The sequence below is a fragment of the Uranotaenia lowii genome, chromosome 3 (genome assembly GCF_029784155.1).
Source record: "Uranotaenia lowii strain MFRU-FL chromosome 3, ASM2978415v1, whole genome shotgun sequence".
Lineage (NCBI taxonomy): Eukaryota > Metazoa > Arthropoda > Insecta > Diptera > Culicidae > Uranotaenia > Uranotaenia lowii.
The window spans coordinates 153,767,723-153,789,152 of NC_073693.1; the positions used below are offsets into that span (position 1 = coordinate 153,767,723).

At 33.7% G+C, this 21,430-nt stretch overlaps 3 protein-coding genes across 3 annotated transcripts; 2 read left to right on the top strand and 1 right to left on the bottom strand.

The window, feature by feature from the left end:
* Positions 1 to 1,689: 1,689 nt before the first annotated feature.
* On the top strand, positions 1,690 to 2,951 carry LOC129757711 (hatching enzyme 1.2-like). Its single transcript, XM_055755001.1, has 5 exons — positions 1,690 to 1,840; positions 1,907 to 2,095; positions 2,158 to 2,478; positions 2,534 to 2,679; positions 2,743 to 2,951. The coding sequence occupies exons 1-5, from the start codon at positions 1,753 to 1,755 to the stop codon at positions 2,890 to 2,892; spliced, it is 894 nt and encodes a 297-aa protein (XP_055610976.1). The 5' UTR covers positions 1,690 to 1,752; the 3' UTR covers positions 2,893 to 2,951.
* Positions 2,952 to 10,776: 7,825 nt separating this feature from the next.
* Positions 10,777 to 12,303, bottom strand: LOC129757239 (astacin-like). The gene is made up of 5 exons (XM_055754393.1): positions 12,024 to 12,303; positions 11,771 to 11,959; positions 11,391 to 11,711; positions 11,182 to 11,327; positions 10,777 to 11,114 (listed from the first exon to the last, which is right to left on the bottom strand). Exons 1-5 carry the CDS (start codon positions 12,109 to 12,111, stop codon positions 10,953 to 10,955), a joined length of 906 nt encoding a protein of 301 aa, XP_055610368.1. The 5' UTR covers positions 12,112 to 12,303; the 3' UTR covers positions 10,777 to 10,952.
* Positions 12,304 to 13,363: 1,060 nt separating this feature from the next.
* Positions 13,364 to 17,798, top strand: LOC129751097 (astacin-like). Its single transcript, XM_055746389.1, has 5 exons — positions 13,364 to 13,507; positions 13,573 to 13,761; positions 16,803 to 17,123; positions 17,185 to 17,330; positions 17,531 to 17,798. The coding sequence occupies exons 1-5, from the start codon at positions 13,420 to 13,422 to the stop codon at positions 17,687 to 17,689; spliced, it is 903 nt and encodes a 300-aa protein (XP_055602364.1). The 5' UTR covers positions 13,364 to 13,419; the 3' UTR covers positions 17,690 to 17,798.
* The last annotated feature ends 3,632 nt before the right edge of the window (positions 17,799 to 21,430 follow it).

Here is a 21,430-nt window from a genome sequence, read left to right on the forward strand (position 1 = left end):
CAGAATTCAGATTCAGAATTCAGATTCAGAATTCAGATTCAGAATTCAGATTCAGAATTCAGATTCAGAATTCAGATTCAGAATTCAGATTCAGAATTCAGATTCAGAATTCAGATTCAGAATTCAGATTCAGAATTCAGATCCAGAATTCAGATTCAGAATTCATATTCAGAATTCAGATTCAGAATTCAGATTCAGAATTCCGATTCAGAATTCAGATTCAGAATTCAGATTCAGAATTCAGATTCAGAATTCAGATTCAGAATTCAGATTCAGAATTCAGATTCAGAATTCAGATTCAGAATTCAGATTCAGAATTTAGATTCAGAATTCAGATTCAGAATTCAGATTCAGAATTCAGATTCAGAATTCAGATTCAGAATTCAGATTCAGAATTCAGATTCAGAATTAAGATTCAGAATTCAGATTCAGAATTCAGAATTCAGATTCAGAATTCAGATTCAGAATTCAGATTCAGAACTCAGATTCAGAATTCAGATTCAGAATTCAGATTCAGAATTCAGATTCAGAATTCAGATTCAGAATTCAGATTCAGAATTCAGATTCAGAATACAGATTTAGAATTCAAATTCAGAGTTCAGATTCAGAATTCAGATTGAGAATTCAGATTTAGAATTCTGATTAAGAATTTGGATTAAAGATCAACCTGGAATTTGAAATTGGAACTTATATTCAAATATTAGACTAAGTGTTGTAACTCAAAATTCAAACTTTAGAATCAGAATAAGATTTCAGATTTAGTTTACAGAATGAGATTAATCATTTAATAGTCATATTACTTTCCCCTCCTTTTGTGGGAATTTTTCCTCTATGCATGGTTGAGCTCTAAAAAAGGTATCATGCTAGGGCACGCGTCACGGCTATCCATCAATATTGTAGTTGGTTTTACTTATTCAGTAAAAAAAAAGCATAAAAAAACAGTAAGATTCGAACCGTGACCAGCAACGTGAAAGTTCTGGTTGCTACCACGGCACCATTTCAGCGTGTTATAAATCTTGGAAATTCTACTGTTTAAATACCATTCTTTCCATACATAAAATGAGCTCCTTACATACCAGTTCGCTTTTCCCCAAAAAAACGTATCAGGCATCATTTTTTTATATTGAGATTGGAATTTTTCGTGTTTGAATATCTGAAATCATACTTATATGATTCAGAGGGAAGGAATCTATCATGTATATTCTATATTATTTTATATATTTCCAAATATAATTTAAACTCTGTTAGAAAGGCTCCAATCCACTGTTAAGTGTATTAAATCGGGTTTTTATTTCATATATTTTAAACTTGGAAGATGCTTTACATATCTAACTAGAAGAGTGCCAACGTACTAAATAAGAACTCGTTAACGAACGCAGCCGTTAGGATAAAGTTTGTTATTCACAAATCACGCGGGAAACCCCGCTGAGTTGGCTGAGGGAAATAATGCGAACACTATCTTACTTTCTAATCATAATAAAATTAGGGGTTAATTATAACTGCTGCGAATATATTGATGGATACCGCACTATTTATGAGAAATTTTACGCACACGAGCGATGTCAAGCAATAATTTTGTCAAGCCTTTTCAATTAAGCGTAAATTGATGGTCTACCATTTGTTTACCACCAGGTGTCGTATGGATTTAATGACAGTTCTAAAGTTTGGTGAAATTGTAGGAAACTGCTTTCTTTCAATGATATAAAAAGTAAACACGAATGAAACGATCTTAACAGTTCCATTCATCTCACAATGTATCTCAAGTGTATTCTCCTTTTATGTGCGGCGGAATTGATCTGGACAGTTCTGGGAGAATACCACACTCCTAGTGAAGAAGTCGGTGAGTGAATGTTTAGCTAAAATATTAGAGGATTATTTTTTTATAATTTTAAATTCAACATCCTAGGCAAAAGAGTAGCAAATTATGACCCGAAAGTTAGCCGCGGTTATCCCTTCGAGCTGGGATTAGGCTACTACTTCCAGGGAGACATAATGCTTGAGCCTCCCAAGAAGGGAAGAGTGTCTGTCTCTGAAAGATACGTCGCCAAGATTTGGCCCAGAGGAAGGGTTCCATACCAAATAAGTGGAAATTTCAGTAAGTGTACAAAGACAGATGTTGTTATTTCTGATTAAAACTCTTCATTGTTTCGATTCCAGCTCAAGATGAGATAAGCACAATCCATGCTGCCATTGCAATGTACAACGAACACACCTGCGTTCGCTTTGTGCGAAGAGGTATTTTCGACGCTCAGTACATAAAAATCGTCAACAGCAATGCCGGATGCTACTCGTATGTGGGAAGAAGTACCAACAATCAATACAACTTGATAAATCTCCAAACACCGTCATGTTTGTATTCTGTGGGCACACCAGTACACGAAATGATGCACGCCATTGGCTTTTATCACGAATTCACCAGGCCAGATCGTGACGATTGGATCACCATCAACCGCAGTGCTCTTGTGCCTGAATACCAAAGTAGATATTTCAAGATATTGAAAAAAGATTTTTTCTAAGCGTTAACCTTTTACAGCCGATCAATTCTTCAATGCAAACTGGGGCAAAGTGGATGCCAACGAAGTGGACCTCTACAATATTACTTACAATTATGGCAGTGTAATGCATTACTCAAAGTATGCAGGAGCTGCAAGCGCCGAATATCCGGTGATGGATAATAAGGTGAAATCATCTTGTAATGTGAACTAAAGATGTAACTAACCTGTACATTTTCTTTTTTTACAGCAACCCTGGGATGGAGATTTCGGAAATGAACAAGGCTTTGCACAAACAGATATCGATTCAATTAACATTAGATATAAATGTGCTCAAAGAAAAAATAGTAACAAATCGAAGTCCAATAAGAAGTTGACCAAATCAAAAATCACACAATGAGTATGATTTGTACTAAAATATCAAAATCGTTTGTATAGTGACATGTTATTTATAAATAAAAAGAAATCGATTTCAAGTAACAACGCATTTGAGTTACTATTTATTATAGTTTTTTAATTCTATTAAACATACAATCATATACATTCAATTTTTCTATGAAAAATCATCCAAGAGAAAATGTCTCATTGAGCCAACAGTATTGATGCACCTGTAACTTATACACATTGGCAAGAGGTATCATATTTCATCGTTAGACTTCTCTGTTAAGTAAGACACATATCAAACTGATCTAGACTCAATATGTTTGATAACAAATCCAAAATAGCCTAATTTATATTCAGAATACGGAACCAATATCTGTTAAAATATCATTAACACTCAAATACGTGTAGTACAAAACCTGCTTCAGATGAAATTGTAACAAAAACAATTGCCTGTATTTCAGTTATTTATTATCTTTTTAAAAACAAATGTAGCGTTTTCCTCATATTTTTAATAAAAAATATGGATAAAATTATTCGTCAAGTTTTCGGAGGAATTCTCGAATTTTGGCTGTAACACGGCTGCACCTTATGCACCTTATAAGCGATCAAAATTATTTGCGGACAAACGGTAAACGATAGACATTTGATGTCTTCACATCATTTTCATATTTTTTGATGATCTATCGAATTCTTGAAAGAAAAAAGTAATTTTTCCAGCTGGAAAGAAAATAAAAAAAAATCTGTAAAATAATTAGTTTAGAGACTTGATGTGTTGACAAAAGTTGCAGATCTTATTATTTAAAGAAATTTTGTTGAAGACACCATCAAGATCACATGAAAATCATAAAAGTTACGAGCATTTTTAAAATAATACAAGTAATTTCGAGTTTCTATTTAATTTTTTTTTTTGAGTTGGTATATTTGAAAAAGTTCTTCAAATTGTTAAAACATACAATTTTGTGGAACATTTCAAATACATATTTCAACTAAGAAAGGCGTCCAGGGATGAAGAGATATACGTTTGATGTCTTCAGCAACATTGTTCAATTTTACATGGAGCATATTCTTGCATTAAAATTTTGGCCGAAGGGTCCACCGATAGCGAGATAAAAATGCTATCTTTTTTATTTTTCAAATTATGGCTTTGATGTCTCGACAAAGTTGTTCATCTGATCAAAATACCTAAGTTTTTTTTGAATATGTCACCCAGGGCCGTTGGAAGAAATGCCTCATGGAGGGAGGGGGGGGGGGAGGGGGGTTTGATGAATTTTTTTTCCTATAACATTTCTGCTGGAAAAATGCATACATAAAAAATAGTAAAAAAAGTTTCACTAAGAGTATTTCATTATTCGGGTTTAAGTTCTTTTATAGTATTAGTTATACATTTAAAATTATAGCTTTCGAAAAAAAGACCTTAAAGTGTTCAGTGTTTTTGAAGCTTAAAAAAATAAATGAGGGATCTTGAAGGTTACTTGTTTGGGATTCAAATAAGATTTATTTTCAACTCTTGTAAACTATACATTTAGATTTTTGTTTGAATCTTTGTTTTTAAAGTTAAAACAATATTTATAATGCTAAACAACAAACCAATAAAATATATTTCCAGTTGAATTTTCCTCACCTTAAGATTAAGTTATTTTATCAACTGTAAATCATCAATAATAATTTATTTCATCTTTAAAATTCAAATAAAACAATTTAATTTTAAATTTAGATTTTTCAAAGAACACAATTTTTAACATGAGTTCAGATCTTATTTTATAATTGTGGTTTTCGTCTGTTTGAGTTTTGGGCAATGTTGAATTTTTATTCCGAATCTAAATTCTACATTTTTAACCTAAATAAAAATGAAGAATTCCTAATTTGTAATTGATTTCTGAATATAAATTCCATACAAAAATTTCCAATAATTATGATCCGAACAGACATAATCCTCAACCAGAAATCTCTTTTTTAAATATGGAATCTCTGATTTTCTATATGATTTTTTTCTTCAATTATTAATTCGTAATTTAACAAGTGAATCTGAATGTAAATTCCGAATGTGAAAATCTGATATTTAATTTCTGTACCATTATGGAACTTTTTTAAGTTTTAGTTCTGCATAAGAATTAAGTGTAAAAATTTCAAATTGAAATATTTTAAATGGCTTGTTATTCTATTTTTTTTCTTCTAAAGAACTACTAATACTAGTAATACTATAGTATTACGGAATGATGAGTTTCGAACATAGAAATTGAATCAAATTTTGTTCTGAATGCAAATCTAAATATCGAATCAGGATTTCGTCCCAATGATGAACCGAACTAAAAATCAAGAAAAATAAACTGGATACAGATTCCACAATCTGGTCACAGGCAACAAATTTAGATTTAATAAAAAAATATGGAATAAGAACATCGGAAATGATTCAAACAAAAGCTCACCAGATATTTTTCCGCACTTATCCGGGTAGGGTAAATCTAGGCTATTTTATTCAAAAACCTTGCGAAATCCGGGCATTAAATTTCAAAGTTTAACCCAAAATCTTGACAATTTCCGGAAAAATTAAGGAATTTTTCAATTAAAATCAAGAAGAAAAAAAAAACTCAGAAAATCTTTTTTTATCGAAAAACGTCATAATGGATAAACTATAATGGAAAAAAAATATTTGGACGCAAAATACATTATTGTTATCACGCAATTTAAATTTCTCTTTAATTTTGCAAATAAAGTAAAAATATTCGGCCAAAATCAGGGCAATCAGGCAACCTTATTGAGTCTAATCTTATTGAAAAGACGATACTCGAGAGGACTGTACCCAAAATTCATGCACCAACTTCATTTGTACATAACAACAAATGAGCTGGGGAATCGGTGGAACTAATCTGGATTTGAACGATTGAAAATACACTTTTTATATAAAAATCAACTATTTTACTTAAAGTAGAAATGTTGAAAACATTTATTTTATTTATAAAGTGTTGCAGTTTTTTTTTAATATATTTTGTTTTATTAAAAGACAATAAAATTCGATTTTTCAAATAATTTAAACTCAAAAAAAATGGAACTAATCTCTTAAATTTGGTAGAGCACTAAATTCGTATTTGATACCACATAAATGAATAATAGAACCGGTTTTGCCAGTACACAGTACTGCTCTGCCAAATTTAATAGATTAGTTTCATTAATTGTTTTGGAGTTTAAATTATTTGAAAAATCGAATTTCAATGTCTTTTAGCCTTCCAAAATTGCCAATAAAATACACTAAATGCTTTCTGTAGGGCTTCAGCAACTTCTAAAACCATTATAATATATGAGACAATTGTAGATCGTGGCTTGGTACAACTTTGTTTCGAAGACTGCGAACCATTTTATTCAATCTTCAACGTGTCAGGTTTAAATATCTGTTTTTTCAAGAGATTTTTTTTACTTTGACTGTAACTCCAGAGAGTGATGTGATAGGACTTTGACATATTCAACAAACTTATGTACTTTGATCAGATGAACAACTTTGTCGAAAACATCAAAGCCCTAATTTGAAAAATAAAAAAGTATTTTTATCTCGCTATCGGTGAACCCCTCGGCAAAAATTTTAATGCAAGAATATGCTCCATGTAAAATTGAACAATGTTGCTGAAGACATCAAACGTATATCTCTTCATCCCTGGACGCTATTAATTTCGTACAGCTAGATTGATGTTCTGCACCACTGTGCAATAATAGCTAAGACTATGTAAACAAAGACTACGAGGGGTCGTTCAATACTGTTTCGTGTGTAACGAAATAATTACTGTTGAAGTAATGAGCAGCTCAATTGCCGGACCCTGTAGTATATGCGGAAGCAGATCCATCCTTTCGGAGGCGTATTTATAAGATATATTGGCGTAACGGTGAAATTTCACGAACTTCCCATCTTAAAAACTTGATATCTCCGAAACGGCTCATATTGTTTTGAGTGAATGAGTGATTCTTATGTAAAATTTCACGCTGAATCCATTGACGCCATCAAATCAAAAATAAAAGTGGGGGCATTTTGATATAATCGCAATTTAAGTTTTAAAATGCAAAATTTTCTAGTTTGACAATATTGCCGAAAACTTCCTATCATTTCATTCGATAGCTTATAATATGTTCTTTATAGCCATGGTCTTATCTTATCTGTAGCTTCTACCGTTTTTGAGATATTAAAAAAACAAAAACAGTTTTTTTGGCAAAAATTGCCAAATTTTCAAAAAAGGAGGGGCTGCCATTTGAGGAAGGGTGGTCCGATTCCCCCAAAACTTTGGATTTTTCTTATTGTGTTCTTAATGTTGTTCGTTTATTGTCAAAACACAATGTTAAATAAAAGAGTTATGTTTATGATTATGATAACAATGGTGCTAATTTAAAGCTTTGTATGTTAGGCCACATTTTAAGTTATAGATATGGGAGAGTGGGAAATCATGGGCTACTCTTTTTTCTTTGTTTCATAACTTCTTTACTATTAAAGATAAAATGAAAATAAAAAATGGTATGGTTTTTACATTTTTAAGGTATCATGCACCATTTTTTTTAATAAGTGATTTTCCCCAAGTTCCAACTGTTTTGAAAAAAAGCTATATTTTTGGGATTTTGAATTTTTTTTGATGGGGAACCGTAGGCCACTAAATTTAAATTTACCAAATAACATGCAAAGTTTATGAGCTGACCCAAAACTGTAAGTGAAAATTCATTTCGTTATTTTTGATCAATTTCAGATGATGAAATAAAAAAAGAGAGTTGTATATGATCTAATAAATTCAAAAACCTGGCTCGCGATCGTTTTGGCAAAATTCCTTATATAGGATGGACAACATATTTTTCAAAACTTTTCATTTGGCATAAAAAAAACTTTACATGTAGGGAAATAGTATTTTAAGTTCTGAATGTGTATCAAAACATAGAAATATTGGTGGTTTAAGATGTGTGGCCTACGATTCCCCACAAGCTATGATTTGCAAATTTGTTGCGTTTGTGTGACTTATTGATGTTTCATCAAAAAATCCTTATCCACGTGAAAGAACATGACAATACTAAGATCATAAGCGTATGAGCATACTTTTGTTATGAACTTCAGGTTCCCCATCGATGCATTTAGCGGGTGATGTTTTAATTATGTAATTAATTTTTTTAAATTTTTTAAAGCTAGATAAATAAAAGAAGCATATGATGCGTTTTTAAGTTAACAACGTGTAGAAAAATATGCTTAGAGTGGCCCACGTTGCCCCATGGCCCACGCCAAGGCCGTGCGAAAGGGGGGGGGGGGGTTAGGGGTTTAACCCCCCCATGGAGATTTTTTCCAAGTAAAATTTTCACTGTAGTATTTTTTTGATTAACCTTTTGTATTGAAACTATAAACATGAATTACAAAAACCCTACCTAGTCTTTAGTGTAGAATTGTAACTTAACAAGAACAGAGTTTCAAACGAACCATTTTAACTTCAAAATTAATTATTTGAACACTAATCTTATACATCGACAAGTTGGAAACCATGTAAAAAGCGTTTTACTCTCACAGAACTAGCAGAAAAAATCTAAAGCTCTTCACCTTATTACTAAAAATTTGATTGAAATAGAATCATTTATGTCTTTAAAAATTTTATGCTGATATGAAATTTTGTTCAAGAAACCAATTTTAGTCTCAATTTTATATTGTTTTTTGTTTTTCTCTGCATCACATTTGAGCAGGTTTTGATAAATTACCCAAGGCCAAAAATATAGGGGAGAGTGGGGATACTTGATCCCCTTTTCTTATTTTCACCATATCTTTTTGGAAAAAGTTAGCAACTCGTCGTCTTCGACATTTTCTGACAGCTTGTAACTTCAAGTTTCTATGCTCCAAAAATTAGAACGATACTTGAACCCGTTGATGAACAAGAAGCATTGGGAGCGTGGGAGTAAAAAATTGCGATTTTTCTGAAGTTAGGGGAGACTTGATCCCCTATTGAAGGAGACTTGATCTTTTATTCAGGAAGCCCTAATCCTTGTATAAAAATCAAACAAAACCTCAAGATAGAATGTAAATTGACTATTTTGGTCAACAAATATGACCAAAATAGTCAATTTACATTCTATCTTGGGGTTTTCATTTCACAATTTATAGCAGACATAAGAAGAAAATTCTAGAACTTTGTCTCAACGCTAAAATATTGCATACTTAAAGGCGCTATTTTTTATAATTATAGAGAAAATTAATTATTTTTGCTCTTTTCTTCAGACAAATGTTTGTTAAATATTAGTTTTTGGATAAATATTAGTAATTTCGTAATCAGCAATCATAACGATCAATTCAGAAGAAGAATATGCCGTTTGGAAGGGGGATCAATTGTACCCAACTCTAGGGAATCAATTGTACCCATAATCAACATTTTAGAAAACTTTTTCTGAAAAAAGGTGAGAGTTTTCCATTGCTTTGAAAATATGGAATTATGAAGTTCATTTTACGCTCGAACGATTGATACATTGGAACAAACATTTTTTTCTTAATTTTCCCATGTAAGGAACATTTTAAAGTGATGAAAAAAGATCTTCAAGTTACATTTTGTGAAATTTTTCAAAAGAATTTCAATTACTCAAACAATTATTTTGTTAAAAAATTTTAAACTACAAGCATTGTTATTTTGCTCATTTTGGCACATTTTTCTAGAACATTTGATCTTTGTAAGACATTCCAGTTTCGAGATATAGCTAAGGAATCAAGTATCCCCAGGGATCAAGTATCCTCATTCTCCCCTACATTTTTCCGAGGTGCAATGTATTCAAAATGTAATTTTGACTAATTTGAGTGCCCTGAATCTAAAATCTAAATATGTAATTTTTCTATCAGCTTTTGTTATTGAAGTAACTTTTCAAAATAGGTTTAAATTATTTAAGAAAGCAAAACTTGAAAACAAAATATATGGTTCTGACAATTATGTCAAAACTACTTGTAATATCTTTCCAAAGTTTTAAAAACTGTTGAATATTACATCATCATCAAAATATTATTTCTTATTTGAAACAATAAACGAAATCAGAATCAGATTTCTTCTTAAATGATAGTTCAAATTTGACAAAAGATCCGAGTTCAGGACGCTAAAATGTACCAAATCAGTTTTTAAAACATAAGCCCTAAAATGCTGTTTGCTAATTTTTCAATTAAATTCTATAAATAATTTTTTAACGTTAAAAACCCCATCATTTTCTACCTCAATTTTTTTTTTAATTTTCAAATTATTTTACCAAATTTTGTAGTACAGTTTTTTAAAAATTATGAAATAAATTTATCGAATTTTAAAGACAAGTTATTTAAATTTTAAGAATTATTTTCGATTAGTTTGTCTATGTTTTTCAATTTTGAATTTTTTTATTCTAGGAACATACACTTGATTTTTTTCTTATTAAAAACTCATATTTCAAATCGCGATTAAATTTTTTTTTCAAATTCATAACACTATAGCGGGTTTTTTCAATCAACCTTTCAGTTGAAAATGAAGAAAAGAAATGTTAATTAAGACGAATAGTAAATAACAGTTATTGTCATTTTCCTAACAATTTATCATGGTTAATGTTTTACCTGACCTGACATTTATTTAAGGATTCAGTTTTTTTTAATCTTCGTTATGGAAATATTTACTTCAAATTAGAAAACTAAACTGCTCAAAAACTATTTTGAAGCAAATTTCTAGTTCAGCCTTAGGAACAACATTTTGAACACTTTATCAATGACTTACCGAAAATATCATTCATTGTTATTTGTGTTGAAAAATTTAGATTTTAGAACAACTCTTTATTTGGAACTATTTCGCCGATTCCAAGAGCTGATGCTGAAGCTATGGATTCTTCTCTTTCATTCATCAAGAATTTAGTAAAGGTGTTCGTTCAAATCGGAAAAAAATATCTTTTTTTTTAAGTGTGTATTGTTGTATGAAACTTATTTTGAAATCTACAAAAAGAATGACAACGAGTCAGCTACTAACTTAAGGTAGACTGATTTTTTTTGACACTTGGTGCGTTCCGGTAGAATATCGACCAGTAGCTCGCATGACACCAATGTCAAAAAAAAGTAATAATAAGATTTACAAAAATGAAATCAATTTAGGTCGATTTTAGGATCTTCGATTTGTTCAACTTCTTCCTTCTCGCTCTTCGGTTTGGTGACGTCTTTTTTCTAGAACATTTGTATCTTATGTTAACCTGCTCTATATCCGATTCTGCAAATCCGTCATCATTTCCGAAATCTCCCCCATTCCATGGTTGCTGAAAAGAAAATTTAAATTTAGTTCAATGTAAGATTCCAGCATGTTTGTTCTAGATATTGGGTTACCTTATTAGTAAGAACTGGGTATTCAAAACTTTTGGCACCGGCATACATGGAATAATGCATCACACTTCCATAGTTGTAGGATACATTATAGGTATCAACCTCATTTGCATCTAATTTGCCGAAGTTTGTGTCAAATTCAGAATTTGCTAAAAAGAATTTAAAATAAAGTAAGAATATTTTGAACTTGTTTTTATTTTCAATGAGATTACTTTGTAATTCTTCCCGGAGGGCGGACCGGTTGATGTTAATCCAATCATCACGGTCTGGACGCGTAAACTCGTGATAAAAACCAATTGCGTGCATCATTTCATGGACCGGAGTCCCAGTAGTGTACAGACAGGACGGTGTTTGAAGGTTGATCAAGTTGTAAGCATTGTCCATTTGTCTGCCAACATATGAGAAACATCCGGTATCGTTGTTCACAATTTTAACCCACAAATCGTCGGCTTCAGTTTTTTTCACGAATCGTACACATGTGTGCTCTTCGAACATATCCATTGCATCTTGGATAGTTTGTAAGTCTATCGGATCTACGAACAGAAATCACCTTTGTGTTCAAGTTTAAGCTAATGCTTTATAAGATACTTACAAAAATCTCCCAAGATTTCGTATGGTACCCTTCCATTGGGCCATATCTGGTCAACTTTGCTCTCAGAAACGGACACTCTTCCTTTTTTGGGAGGCACCAACATTATATCCCCCTGATAGTAATAACCTAAGCCCAATTCAAAGGGATAGCCGCGACTTTTTTTTCGATCATATTTGGCTACCCTCCTTCCTGCAATTTTGAACTTACTTTTAACAACAGAAATGTACGCGGTATTATCGGTCTCTTAGCTTACCCACAACTCTACTGGGTGTGTAGAAGTTTGCTATAACAACTCCTAACAACTCTGTAACACAGAGCAAAATAACACACTTCAAATACATTGCGAGACAAATGGCTGAGCTGCAGTCAAAACAATCTTTTATAAGACTCTGTTGAAAAGTGCCTAGCGAGATGAATGCTAATTTAATAAGTTTCGATAGTTTAATTAGTACTGTACAACATGGAATTAAAACATTCGACGTTCTAGTTATAATTACTTATTTAAATTTTCAGAATAGTTTTACTAGATCATAATGCTTTACAAAGTTCACCAATTTCTTGCAATTGACTCACTTTAGACTCGAAAAAATGCTTAGATCAAACGCTTGCTAAAGCCGCTTCTTGATCGCTATTTTTAAACCGAAATAAATTGTGTTAATGTAACGCACTGAGCATTTTGTAATCGGAATTGAAGTTTAATTTACATACAATTGTATTTATCAGAAACCCCAGCAAAAGGTGATAATTATAAGAACCGTTGCTTTGTGATTTACCGTTTAGAGTTGAGTCAAATTATCATTATCAAGGAAAGTTCACCGATAACGGGCTAATCTGGAGTTAGCTGTTGGGGAAAACGAGTCGCTTTGAAGTTAGGTATGTAGGTTGTTTTTAAATTGCTTAGGGGTGCAGGAACGGAAATACTGGAATGATTCTGAATCATATCGATGGTTAATCTGATTCCTAAATGAACAGTTAAAAGTCAAATTTGCCTTAAAATAGCAACTCATCATTTATTCGCTCATCCACATGAGTATAGGGGAATATACGCTGCAGGTTTGAGGTGACGCGGTAGCTTTCGATGCTCGTTAGTAGATGAAGAATCTCACGTGGTCGAGAGTCTCTTCACCAGCTAATTGAGATCTTCACCCAGCTGAACACAGTAATGAGCTAATCTCATTTTTAAGCCTCGGAAGTGTCGACGATCACGTGTCTCAATTCAAATCAATTGTGTGGGATGCATTTCTTTATTACTTCATTCGTAAAAGTATGCACCTTGAGTCTTGACTCTTGAGGTACACAACTAGCATATGTTGCACTACTCGTCTAGGCTGACGATAATTATTGTCACGTGTAACAAATTATAGTCTTTCGGACAAAACCATAAAATCATGTAATAATAAGCAATTGTTTGGAAATTTACACTTCAATGGCATTCGCAATCACTAAAGAATTAAACTATCTTTGACGGATACCTAACTAATGAAAATAATAATCAAGCAATCTTTATTTTCTAAGAATAACATTGTTGCCTTTTCGTCTTTAACCATTAGCATATCTTGCGTGAATTTGAGAATTCTAACAATGTGAGATTCATTTTATTGAACCATATAAATGCCCGGCACTTCTCAAAATATGTCATTGGCTGTAAAATGTACATCAAGTTGGTTCTTGTCATCTGCACGGCAAGCGTGCTCGGGTCTGTGAATGGGGACTATTTCACTCCCAGTGCGGAAGTTGGTAGGTTTTTTTAGCAGCATTCTCAGATAACATTTGATTAGCTGATTTTTTTTTTCAATACACAGGTAGAAGGGTGGCTAAGTTCGACCCGAAAGTAAGCCGGGGATACCCCTTCGAGCTAGGACTAGGTATCTACTACCAGGGTGACATAATGCTTGCGCCAACCGAGAAAACGAGAGTATCTGTTTCCGAACGATACGCTTCTAGATTCTGGCCAGGTGGACGCGTCCCATACGAAATTTTGGGAAGCTTCGGTGAGTATTCAAACTTATATTAACCCCAATCCGCTCTTGAGTGTCAATATGACACTATTAAAAGTTTGGCCGTAACTTTATTTGGGTGAATCCAAAACAAAATTCTTCGGAGACCCTCAATTAACTCTTGAAATCTTGAATTTTGCATCATTACTTTTTTATGGACACACCCTGAAATCCCAGGAAAAAAAACTTCCTAATCAAAACTCCCTAATCCTTGAGTGTCTGATTGTCATTTCTCGCTTAAAACAGCTATACCTTTCTTGTTTCTCAAATGATTTTTTCAAAATTTATAGTTTTGGAAACCTTGTAAAAAATGGTGTAAAACCGTAGAGAAGAGAATGGATACTTAATCCTCTTTTTCTTATTTTCATCATATCTTTTTGAGGAAATTTAGCAACTCGCCGTCTTTTTCTGACAGCGTGTGAAGCTTCGTGAGACTAAAAAATGATATCTTCAAAATTACGGGAGAATTGAACCTTTACTAAAGGACTTTATCCTCAATTCAGGGTGCCCTGGCCCTTGGCAGAAATCTAGTAGAAGGCGAAGATAAAAGGTCCATTGACTGTTTTGTGTCATATCAGTTCTCATTTCACAGTTTGTAAGTATCAGACAAAGAGAATTCCAAAAGTTTGTCTACTGCCCTAGAGTTATTGTATACTTTAAGGCGTAATTTTCTAGTTTTTAGATAAATACAGTATTTTTAGTCCTTTTTTACAGATAATTACTGGATAAACATTAGTTAGTGGACAGATATTAGTAATTTTATGATAACCATTGATAACTATCCATTCAGAACAAAAATATATCTTTTTAAACTACTTATACCAATAACATACATTTTGGAAAACTTCTTCTTGAAAAAATTGAAAGTTTCCTATTGCTTTAAAAATATGGCATTATGAAGTTCAAATCATACTCTAACGATTGACAGATTGGAATAAATATTTATTATAATTTTTTCATGTGAGAAACATTTTAAAGAGATAAAAAAAGATCTACAAATCACATTTTGTTAAATTTTTCAAACAAAGTTCAATTACTCAATTACATTTTTTGCAATTTGTTGAGATAACAGCGTTGTTGTTATGTTGGCTCATTTTTCTTGAGCATTTGATATTTGTAACACATTTCTGTTTAGAGATATAGCGAAAGAATCAATCAAGTTCCCCAGGGATCAAGTATCCTCATTCTCCCCTACTTTTCAATCAATGAACCATCAAAATTGTTTAAGTCATACCACATATATTTAGAAAAGAGGATTTAAAAGTTGTCGTAATTTGGCACATTTTCGCATCATTAGATTTAAAAAACACGAAACTCAAAATTTTTGACGAATTTGCAAAAGTAGCTGTTTTTAGAATTTTTTGACCATCTGAAATTTCTTAAATTTTCTTGCACTTAAATTAAAATTTTCACTGGATGTTGAGTATATTCACGCATGGAAACAAGATTTACGAGGTGTCTCTCTAATTTGCATTTTGTTGCATCTTACCTCAAGCAGGTAACTGAAATATAGAAAATATTATTCATAAAATGGCGAATGTCCGGAAAATATTTTTACACCATCAATGTTGGTAAAGGATAATAAAATTAATATAAAGTGTGTAGGTCATGTCATATCAATACAATAAGATCTGTGTTTCATCTAAATACATAAATCATTGCCGTATTGTAAACAAAATGAATGGTTTGAAATAAATCAGAAAGTCTCGAAGATTTAGCAATGGTAGTGCACAAGTAATTTTGCAGGTGTTTATTTTCATTTCAAGTCCCTTCTTATAGGAAAAAGTAAATGATTAGAAACAGGGATTTTAAATAATTGTGAAGAGCACTGGAAATTGATGAAGGTGGTATACATTCAGATTACAACGATGTGTTAAATTGAGAAGGCTACAAAGCACACTCTTACAAAGAACCTAAGGATTTTTTTTTTGGAGAGTAGCACACCTAGAATTTAAATTACTGTTTGAGTGTACTACTCAAATTATTCAATCAAACTTCTAAATATTTTAGACGAGCTATTGCCCAAATTCTTACATAGGTAATACATAGGGGAGAGTGGGGATACTTGATTCCCTTTTCTTATTTTCACCATATCTTTTTGGAAAAACTTTAGCAACTCGCCGTCTTTAACATTTTCTGACAGCTTGTAACTTCAAGTTTCTATGCTCCAAAAATTAGAACGATACTTGAACCCGTTGATGAACTAGAAGCATTTTCGTGGGAGTAAAAAATTGCGATTTTTCTGAAGTTAGGGAAAACTTGATCCCCTATTAAAGGAGGCTTGATCTTTTATTCAGGAAGCCCTAATCCTTGTATAAAAATCAAACAAAACCCCAAGATAGAATGTTAATTGACTATTTTGGTCATGTTTGTTCTCATTTCACAATTTATAGCAGACATAAGAAGAAAATTCTATAACTTTGTCTCAACGCTAATAACATTGCATACTTAAAGGCGTATTTTTCATAATTAAGAGAAAATTAATTATTTTTGTTTTTTCTTCAGACAAATGTTTGATAAATATTAGTTTTTGGATAAATATTAGTAATTTCGTAATCAGCAATCATAACGATCAATTCAGAAGAAGAATATGCCGTTTGGAAGGGGGATCAATTGTACCCACAATCAACATTTTAAAAAACTTTTTCTGAAAAAAGTTGAGAGTTTCCATTGCTTTGAAAATATGGCATTATGAAGTTCATTTTACGCTCGAACGATTGGTACATTGGAACAAATATTTTTCATAATTTTCTCATGTAAGGAACATTTTAAAGTGATGGAAAAAGATCTTCAAGTTACATTTTGTGAAATTTTTCAAACAAAGGTCAATTACTCAAATAATTATTTTGTTAAAATTTTTTAAACTACAAGCATTGTTATTTTGCTCATTTTGGTACGTTTTTCTAAAACATTTGATCTTTGTAAGACATTCCAGTTTCGAGATATAGCTAAGGAATCAAGTATCTCCAGAGATCAAGTATCCTCATTCTCCCCTATATGTTAATCGTATTTCATCTGTGTTTTGCTTCCTACAGATGAGGCTCAGCTCAAAACTATCCAGGAGGGCATGGACATGTACAAAGAGCATACGTGTATCCGGTTCGTTCCGAAAACCGACGCTGACACCTCGTGGATTAAATTCTTGAACAACGATACAGGATGCTACTCGTATGTTGGAAGGCAACGGAATAACCAATATAATCTCATCAATCTCCAAACGCCAACGTGCCTGTATGCCGTAGGACCACCCGTCCATGAAATGATGCACGCCATTGGCTTTTATCACGAATTCACGCGACCCGATCGCGACGATTGGATTTCGCTCAACAAGAGTGCTCTGGTCGATGAACTGCAGGGTAAGTGAATTGAATATATGAGTATATTGTTGTTATTAAAAATTTCAAAACCTTCCAACAGAGGAGAGCGATTTCAATGCCAACTTTGGCAAGTTGGACCCCAACGAAGTAGATCTCTACGGTATAGCTTATAACTACGGCAGTGTAATGCATTACTCAAAGTACGCGGGAGCCAGAAGTGCCGATTATCCGGTGATGAATAATAAGGTAAATGAACCTCCACTGGCTTTAAATGAACTCTACAAATTTAAGGTAGTAGTGAATGATAAAAACTTATGGAAACCTTGGGTAATATCATGGATCCAATTAGTTTGATTGAGCTTAGCTAGGAAGTACTATCTGAACATAATATCTTTGGATTTAATAATTTATCCAATAATAAACTTATACCGTTTTCTACTCCACAGAAACCTTGGGACGGTGATTTCGGAAACGAAAAAGGATTTGCCGCTTCCGATATAGAATCAATCAATATACGATACAAGTGTTCCAAAAAGAAGAAATCAGCTGGTGGTAAACAGAAAAAGCAGAAGCTCAACAAATTGAAGGCATCGAAATCTGAATAAGAGTGATACCTCACTGTTTTTGACACTAATTCTTCTCAAATAAAATAGATTTACAAGGTTGCCGGGATTTAAAATAAATGGTGAATAAATAAAAGTCGTTTAGAATGGACGATTGCTTTTTGTCTTTTTTTTTTTTTTTCGAGGAACTTAACGGGTTAAACTCCTATCAAAAAGAAAAAAAAATTTTGTCTTTTTATAAACTAGCGTAATCGTAATAGAAATGATAATCCAAATCGACTATTAAGACATTTTCAATAACCATCGTAAACACGTTGGTATTGAGTGGTTTCAACTGACATTCACGACAAGCTTTGCCCAAAAAAAAATTGAATCGGACAGCAGTTTAGTTTATTCGTAAATATGTCTCCAAAATGTTGAGAATTCGACATTAACGATTTGAGCTATCTAAAAGAGACTGATTTACAATAAATGGGTGGTTCTTTAATTGACACTCTATCCCATTTCTTCCATTCTTCCTTTGACCGGTTTTTAAGAAGAAAATCTCACCTATAAAGCTTCAGCGTAGATCATCTGTTGAGATGCATCGTGGTAAGATATCGGACAGCAAACTCGGAGGACTGAAGTTCAAATCTCGGTCGACGACATTTTTTTCGTTTTCTCAAATTACTTAAAATCGTTTATTTTGCTCTCTGTGGGGAAATTGAATCGTTGGAATCTTGTCATTGCAGATCTACCGCCTCCACTTTTGTAGCTATATACTTTTTTGGTATGTTTAATACAATTTTTTCATCTGGTTTATTTGTTTGAATAATTATTTAGGTTCTACGATATACCTTCTTAAATGTTTTCTGGGGACTTTATCCACAACGGCTGCATACAAAAACCACCAAACAAGAATCCTGACAAGTGCTTGAGGCATTTGCGTAGTTGGCAGTTTCGTTTGATAACTACTCCGTTTTTTCGAGTGATTATGATGTGATTTGGAGAATTACAAATATTGTTGGTAAAAAAAGAACGTCAAGATTTAACTTATTTGGAGGAAAATCGGAACATATTCAAAACAATGGTCACGTGACATTACAACCGATGTGTTTCTATTACGTTAAACGTGAGACAATCAATATTTTGATTATTTATACGCTTTATTCTGCGAGTTGAATGAGGAGACGTCAAAATTTCTCGTCATAGTCAGGACTCCAGGAAATTCTTTAAGAGTCCATCGTAAGCTCCGATGAGCTCCGAAGTCCGATCGTCCGAACTAACATTTCAAGCCGTGAAAGGTTAATGGAGTCCCCAGATAAACTTTAGAAAGTCAACGTGACGTGCGACTGTTTTGCGAGCCGCGAGACTTGTCTTCTCAAATTTTATCTCGTAGTGGCGACTCCATTAACCTTTCAAGGCACTAGAGCTCAGAACTTCCACATTACTGGACTCATTGGAAAACGTGTCGTAAATTTGATTGTTTAAACCCCTGAATCTATACCAAAATTATTTCCTTTTTTCTCGAATAATAAATACCTATCACACAATTATCTGTCCCAATTTCTCAAAATAAAAATTAAAAGATACACAAAAATCAACGCATGTGGAATCTTAGCAATCAAACTTTGTAAGTTTTATTACTTGCTCGGAAGGAGGTCGCCAATAGCCCCTAGTTGCTGGTCAAGCCACGGCAACCGTCTGGGGTGGGCTTCATACGCCTCTTTTTCTGGGCCAGCTAGAGTACAAGAAACTTTTGAGCTCAAGGTCGGCTCTCGCTATAAGGGAACTGGTCGGATATTCAAGGAGAACACACAAATGATTTTTAAATGAAATATTGTCATGTATTACAAACTTACTCTGTGTAGTGTGGGTGTGTAGGGTGTGTTCTGCTTCGACTGCTGCTGCTGGTACCGGCCGGCCGTAACGGGTCTTCTTCGTCGCTGCACTTCCAATCGTGGTCATCAACTGACCATTCGAAGCAATGGAACCGGAGGGTAGTTGAATGAATTTTCACGAACCCGTTTGAAGGGATCAAACAACACCCTCTGGAACCAGTTCGAGCGCGTCGGTTTGGCGGTTATTGTTGTCCTTGTGATGGATGCCCAATTCCAGCTGGTGCTCTGGATGGTGCCCGCAGCGCTTACGCTCCGCAGGCTCCTCGACAGAGCAACGAAACCGATGGATTACTATGGGCTCTAGGTTGCTGGGATTTTCCGCTCTAGTTGTCCACTGTGTTCATTGGATCCTTTGCCTCTTGGGATGGCAATTTGGTGGACCCAACTAGCGGATGGACACGGGATGGTCGGGACCCTCTGACCAGTGCTTCGGCTCACCTGCCCAGTTGCCACGTGTAACCGGAGTTGGTTGAGTCGCCTTGGTAGGATTCGTTGCCTGGAATCTTCCTGACCCAGGATGGCAGTGGCAGAGTAGCGGATTGTAAAGCGGTGATTCACTGGCTCGTTTGCCTCGTGCGAACGGAAGCTTTGTTGAACCCACTTGGCGGGATTTTATGGCTCACTTGACTTAAATAATCTCGAAGCTTATGTTAACTTTTATTTAACGTTGTTAACTTTGCGCTCAATGCGTGTTTGCGCTTGCGTGGCCACAGGTGGAAAGGAAGTCTTCTAGGCTTTTGTCAATGAGTTAGCAACACCCCCCCCCCCCCCCCCCCCCCCCGCTCCCCTAACCCAACATCCGTTCCATTTTCCACTGACGTTTAGTTGCTGTCATTCCCGTTTCGTTGAATTTGAGCTTTGTGTGTGTTTGTGTATTTTAAATTTAAACCTGCTGAATGTTTTCCCTGATATCATTTTAATTTGGAGTGTTTTATTTATTTTTATTTTAACCTAGCTGAACCAATCTAATCTCGCTTATTACATATTTTGTTCCTACTAAAGTGAGTCCCATCGGAAAATTGTCGATGAACTACTTGATGGACTCTTAAAAGCTTTGAGTGTTCAGAAGGAACATTCTAATATGGCTTGCTCTGTGGGGGTTTAACGGGGCAAGATAACCTAAAGGTTACAGTTTCGTGTGCTTATTTTTTAGATGTGTTCATTATGTTCTAACAAAAAATGAACTTTTGTACTATATAAGGTACCGTAAACTGGGGGAACTTTGATCAACGGGGTAACTCTGATCAACATGAAATTTTTGCAAATAATCATCATTAACTAAGTAACTTGTAGTGACGTGTTGGGTAGCGGCGCGCGTGTTGTTTTTTCTAGGAAAAAGAAATTCAAATCGAATTGTGCTACAATTTGCGATTTTTCTTGGGTTGAGTTCGGTTTTACCAAGGATCAGGGTGAAAGGTGTAAATTCTTCGAAATAGTTCAATATTTGTTGGAATGACTTGCTCCAGGAAGGAAGAATTGTGTATGGAAATAAATTGGTTTTATACGGAGAAAGAGGAGATATGAGTGATAGTGTGTTGGCGCTGGTACAGAGGAATAAAGAAAGTTTTCAATTGAATGGATTCTAGAGGTTTGTGAAGGGAAAGTGGATGTTTTGAAGTGGTGAAAAATATAAAAAAGGTAGAGTTCTGAACTAATAAGCGTGTATCAACATGTTTCCGGAGGAGGCGCCGGCGAGAGAGACAGCTGAATTCGGTGAAAATTTCCAATCATATCTTCTTGCTTGTCTGTTTCGATGTTTGCTTTAGCGAAAGATTTTTTTAGGCATGGAGCATAACATCACCCATTTAAAATTTAAAAGCTATTAAAATGCACTTTTTGTAGATCAGATCTAAATTGTCAATCCTCAAATGAAATTTCATTCGTTTTTAATGATCAACTTTTA

What these genes read in the sequence shown, in the direction of transcription:
- LOC129757711 (XM_055755001.1), top strand. Translation starts at nt 1,753, where the DNA reads ATGTATCTCAAGTGTATTCTCCTTTTATGTGCGGCGGAATTGATCTGG. An exon ending in CACTCCTAGTGAAGAAGTCG is followed by an intron (nt 1,841 to 1,906) that starts GTGAGTGAATGT and finishes TCAACATCCTAG; the next exon opens with GCAAAAGAGTAGCAAATTAT. An exon ending in CCAAATAAGTGGAAATTTCA is followed by an intron (nt 2,096 to 2,157) that starts GTAAGTGTACAA and finishes TTTCGATTCCAG; the next exon opens with CTCAAGATGAGATAAGCACA.
- LOC129757239 (XM_055754393.1), bottom strand. Translation starts at nt 12,111, where the DNA reads ATGTATTTGAAGTGTGTTATTTTGCTCTGTGTTACAGAGTTGTTAGGA. An exon ending in CACACCCAGTAGAGTTGTGG is followed by an intron (nt 11,960 to 12,023) that starts GTAAGCTAAGAG and finishes TCAAAATTGCAG; the next exon opens with GAAGGAGGGTAGCCAAATAT. An exon ending in ACCCAGTTCTTACTAATAAG is followed by an intron (nt 11,115 to 11,181) that starts GTAACCCAATAT and finishes TTTTCTTTTCAG; the next exon opens with CAACCATGGAATGGGGGAGA.
- LOC129751097 (XM_055746389.1), top strand. Translation starts at nt 13,420, where the DNA reads ATGTACATCAAGTTGGTTCTTGTCATCTGCACGGCAAGCGTGCTCGGG. An exon ending in CACTCCCAGTGCGGAAGTTG is followed by an intron (nt 13,508 to 13,572) that starts GTAGGTTTTTTT and finishes TTCAATACACAG; the next exon opens with GTAGAAGGGTGGCTAAGTTC. An exon ending in TCTGGTCGATGAACTGCAGG is followed by an intron (nt 17,124 to 17,184) that starts GTAAGTGAATTG and finishes ACCTTCCAACAG; the next exon opens with AGGAGAGCGATTTCAATGCC.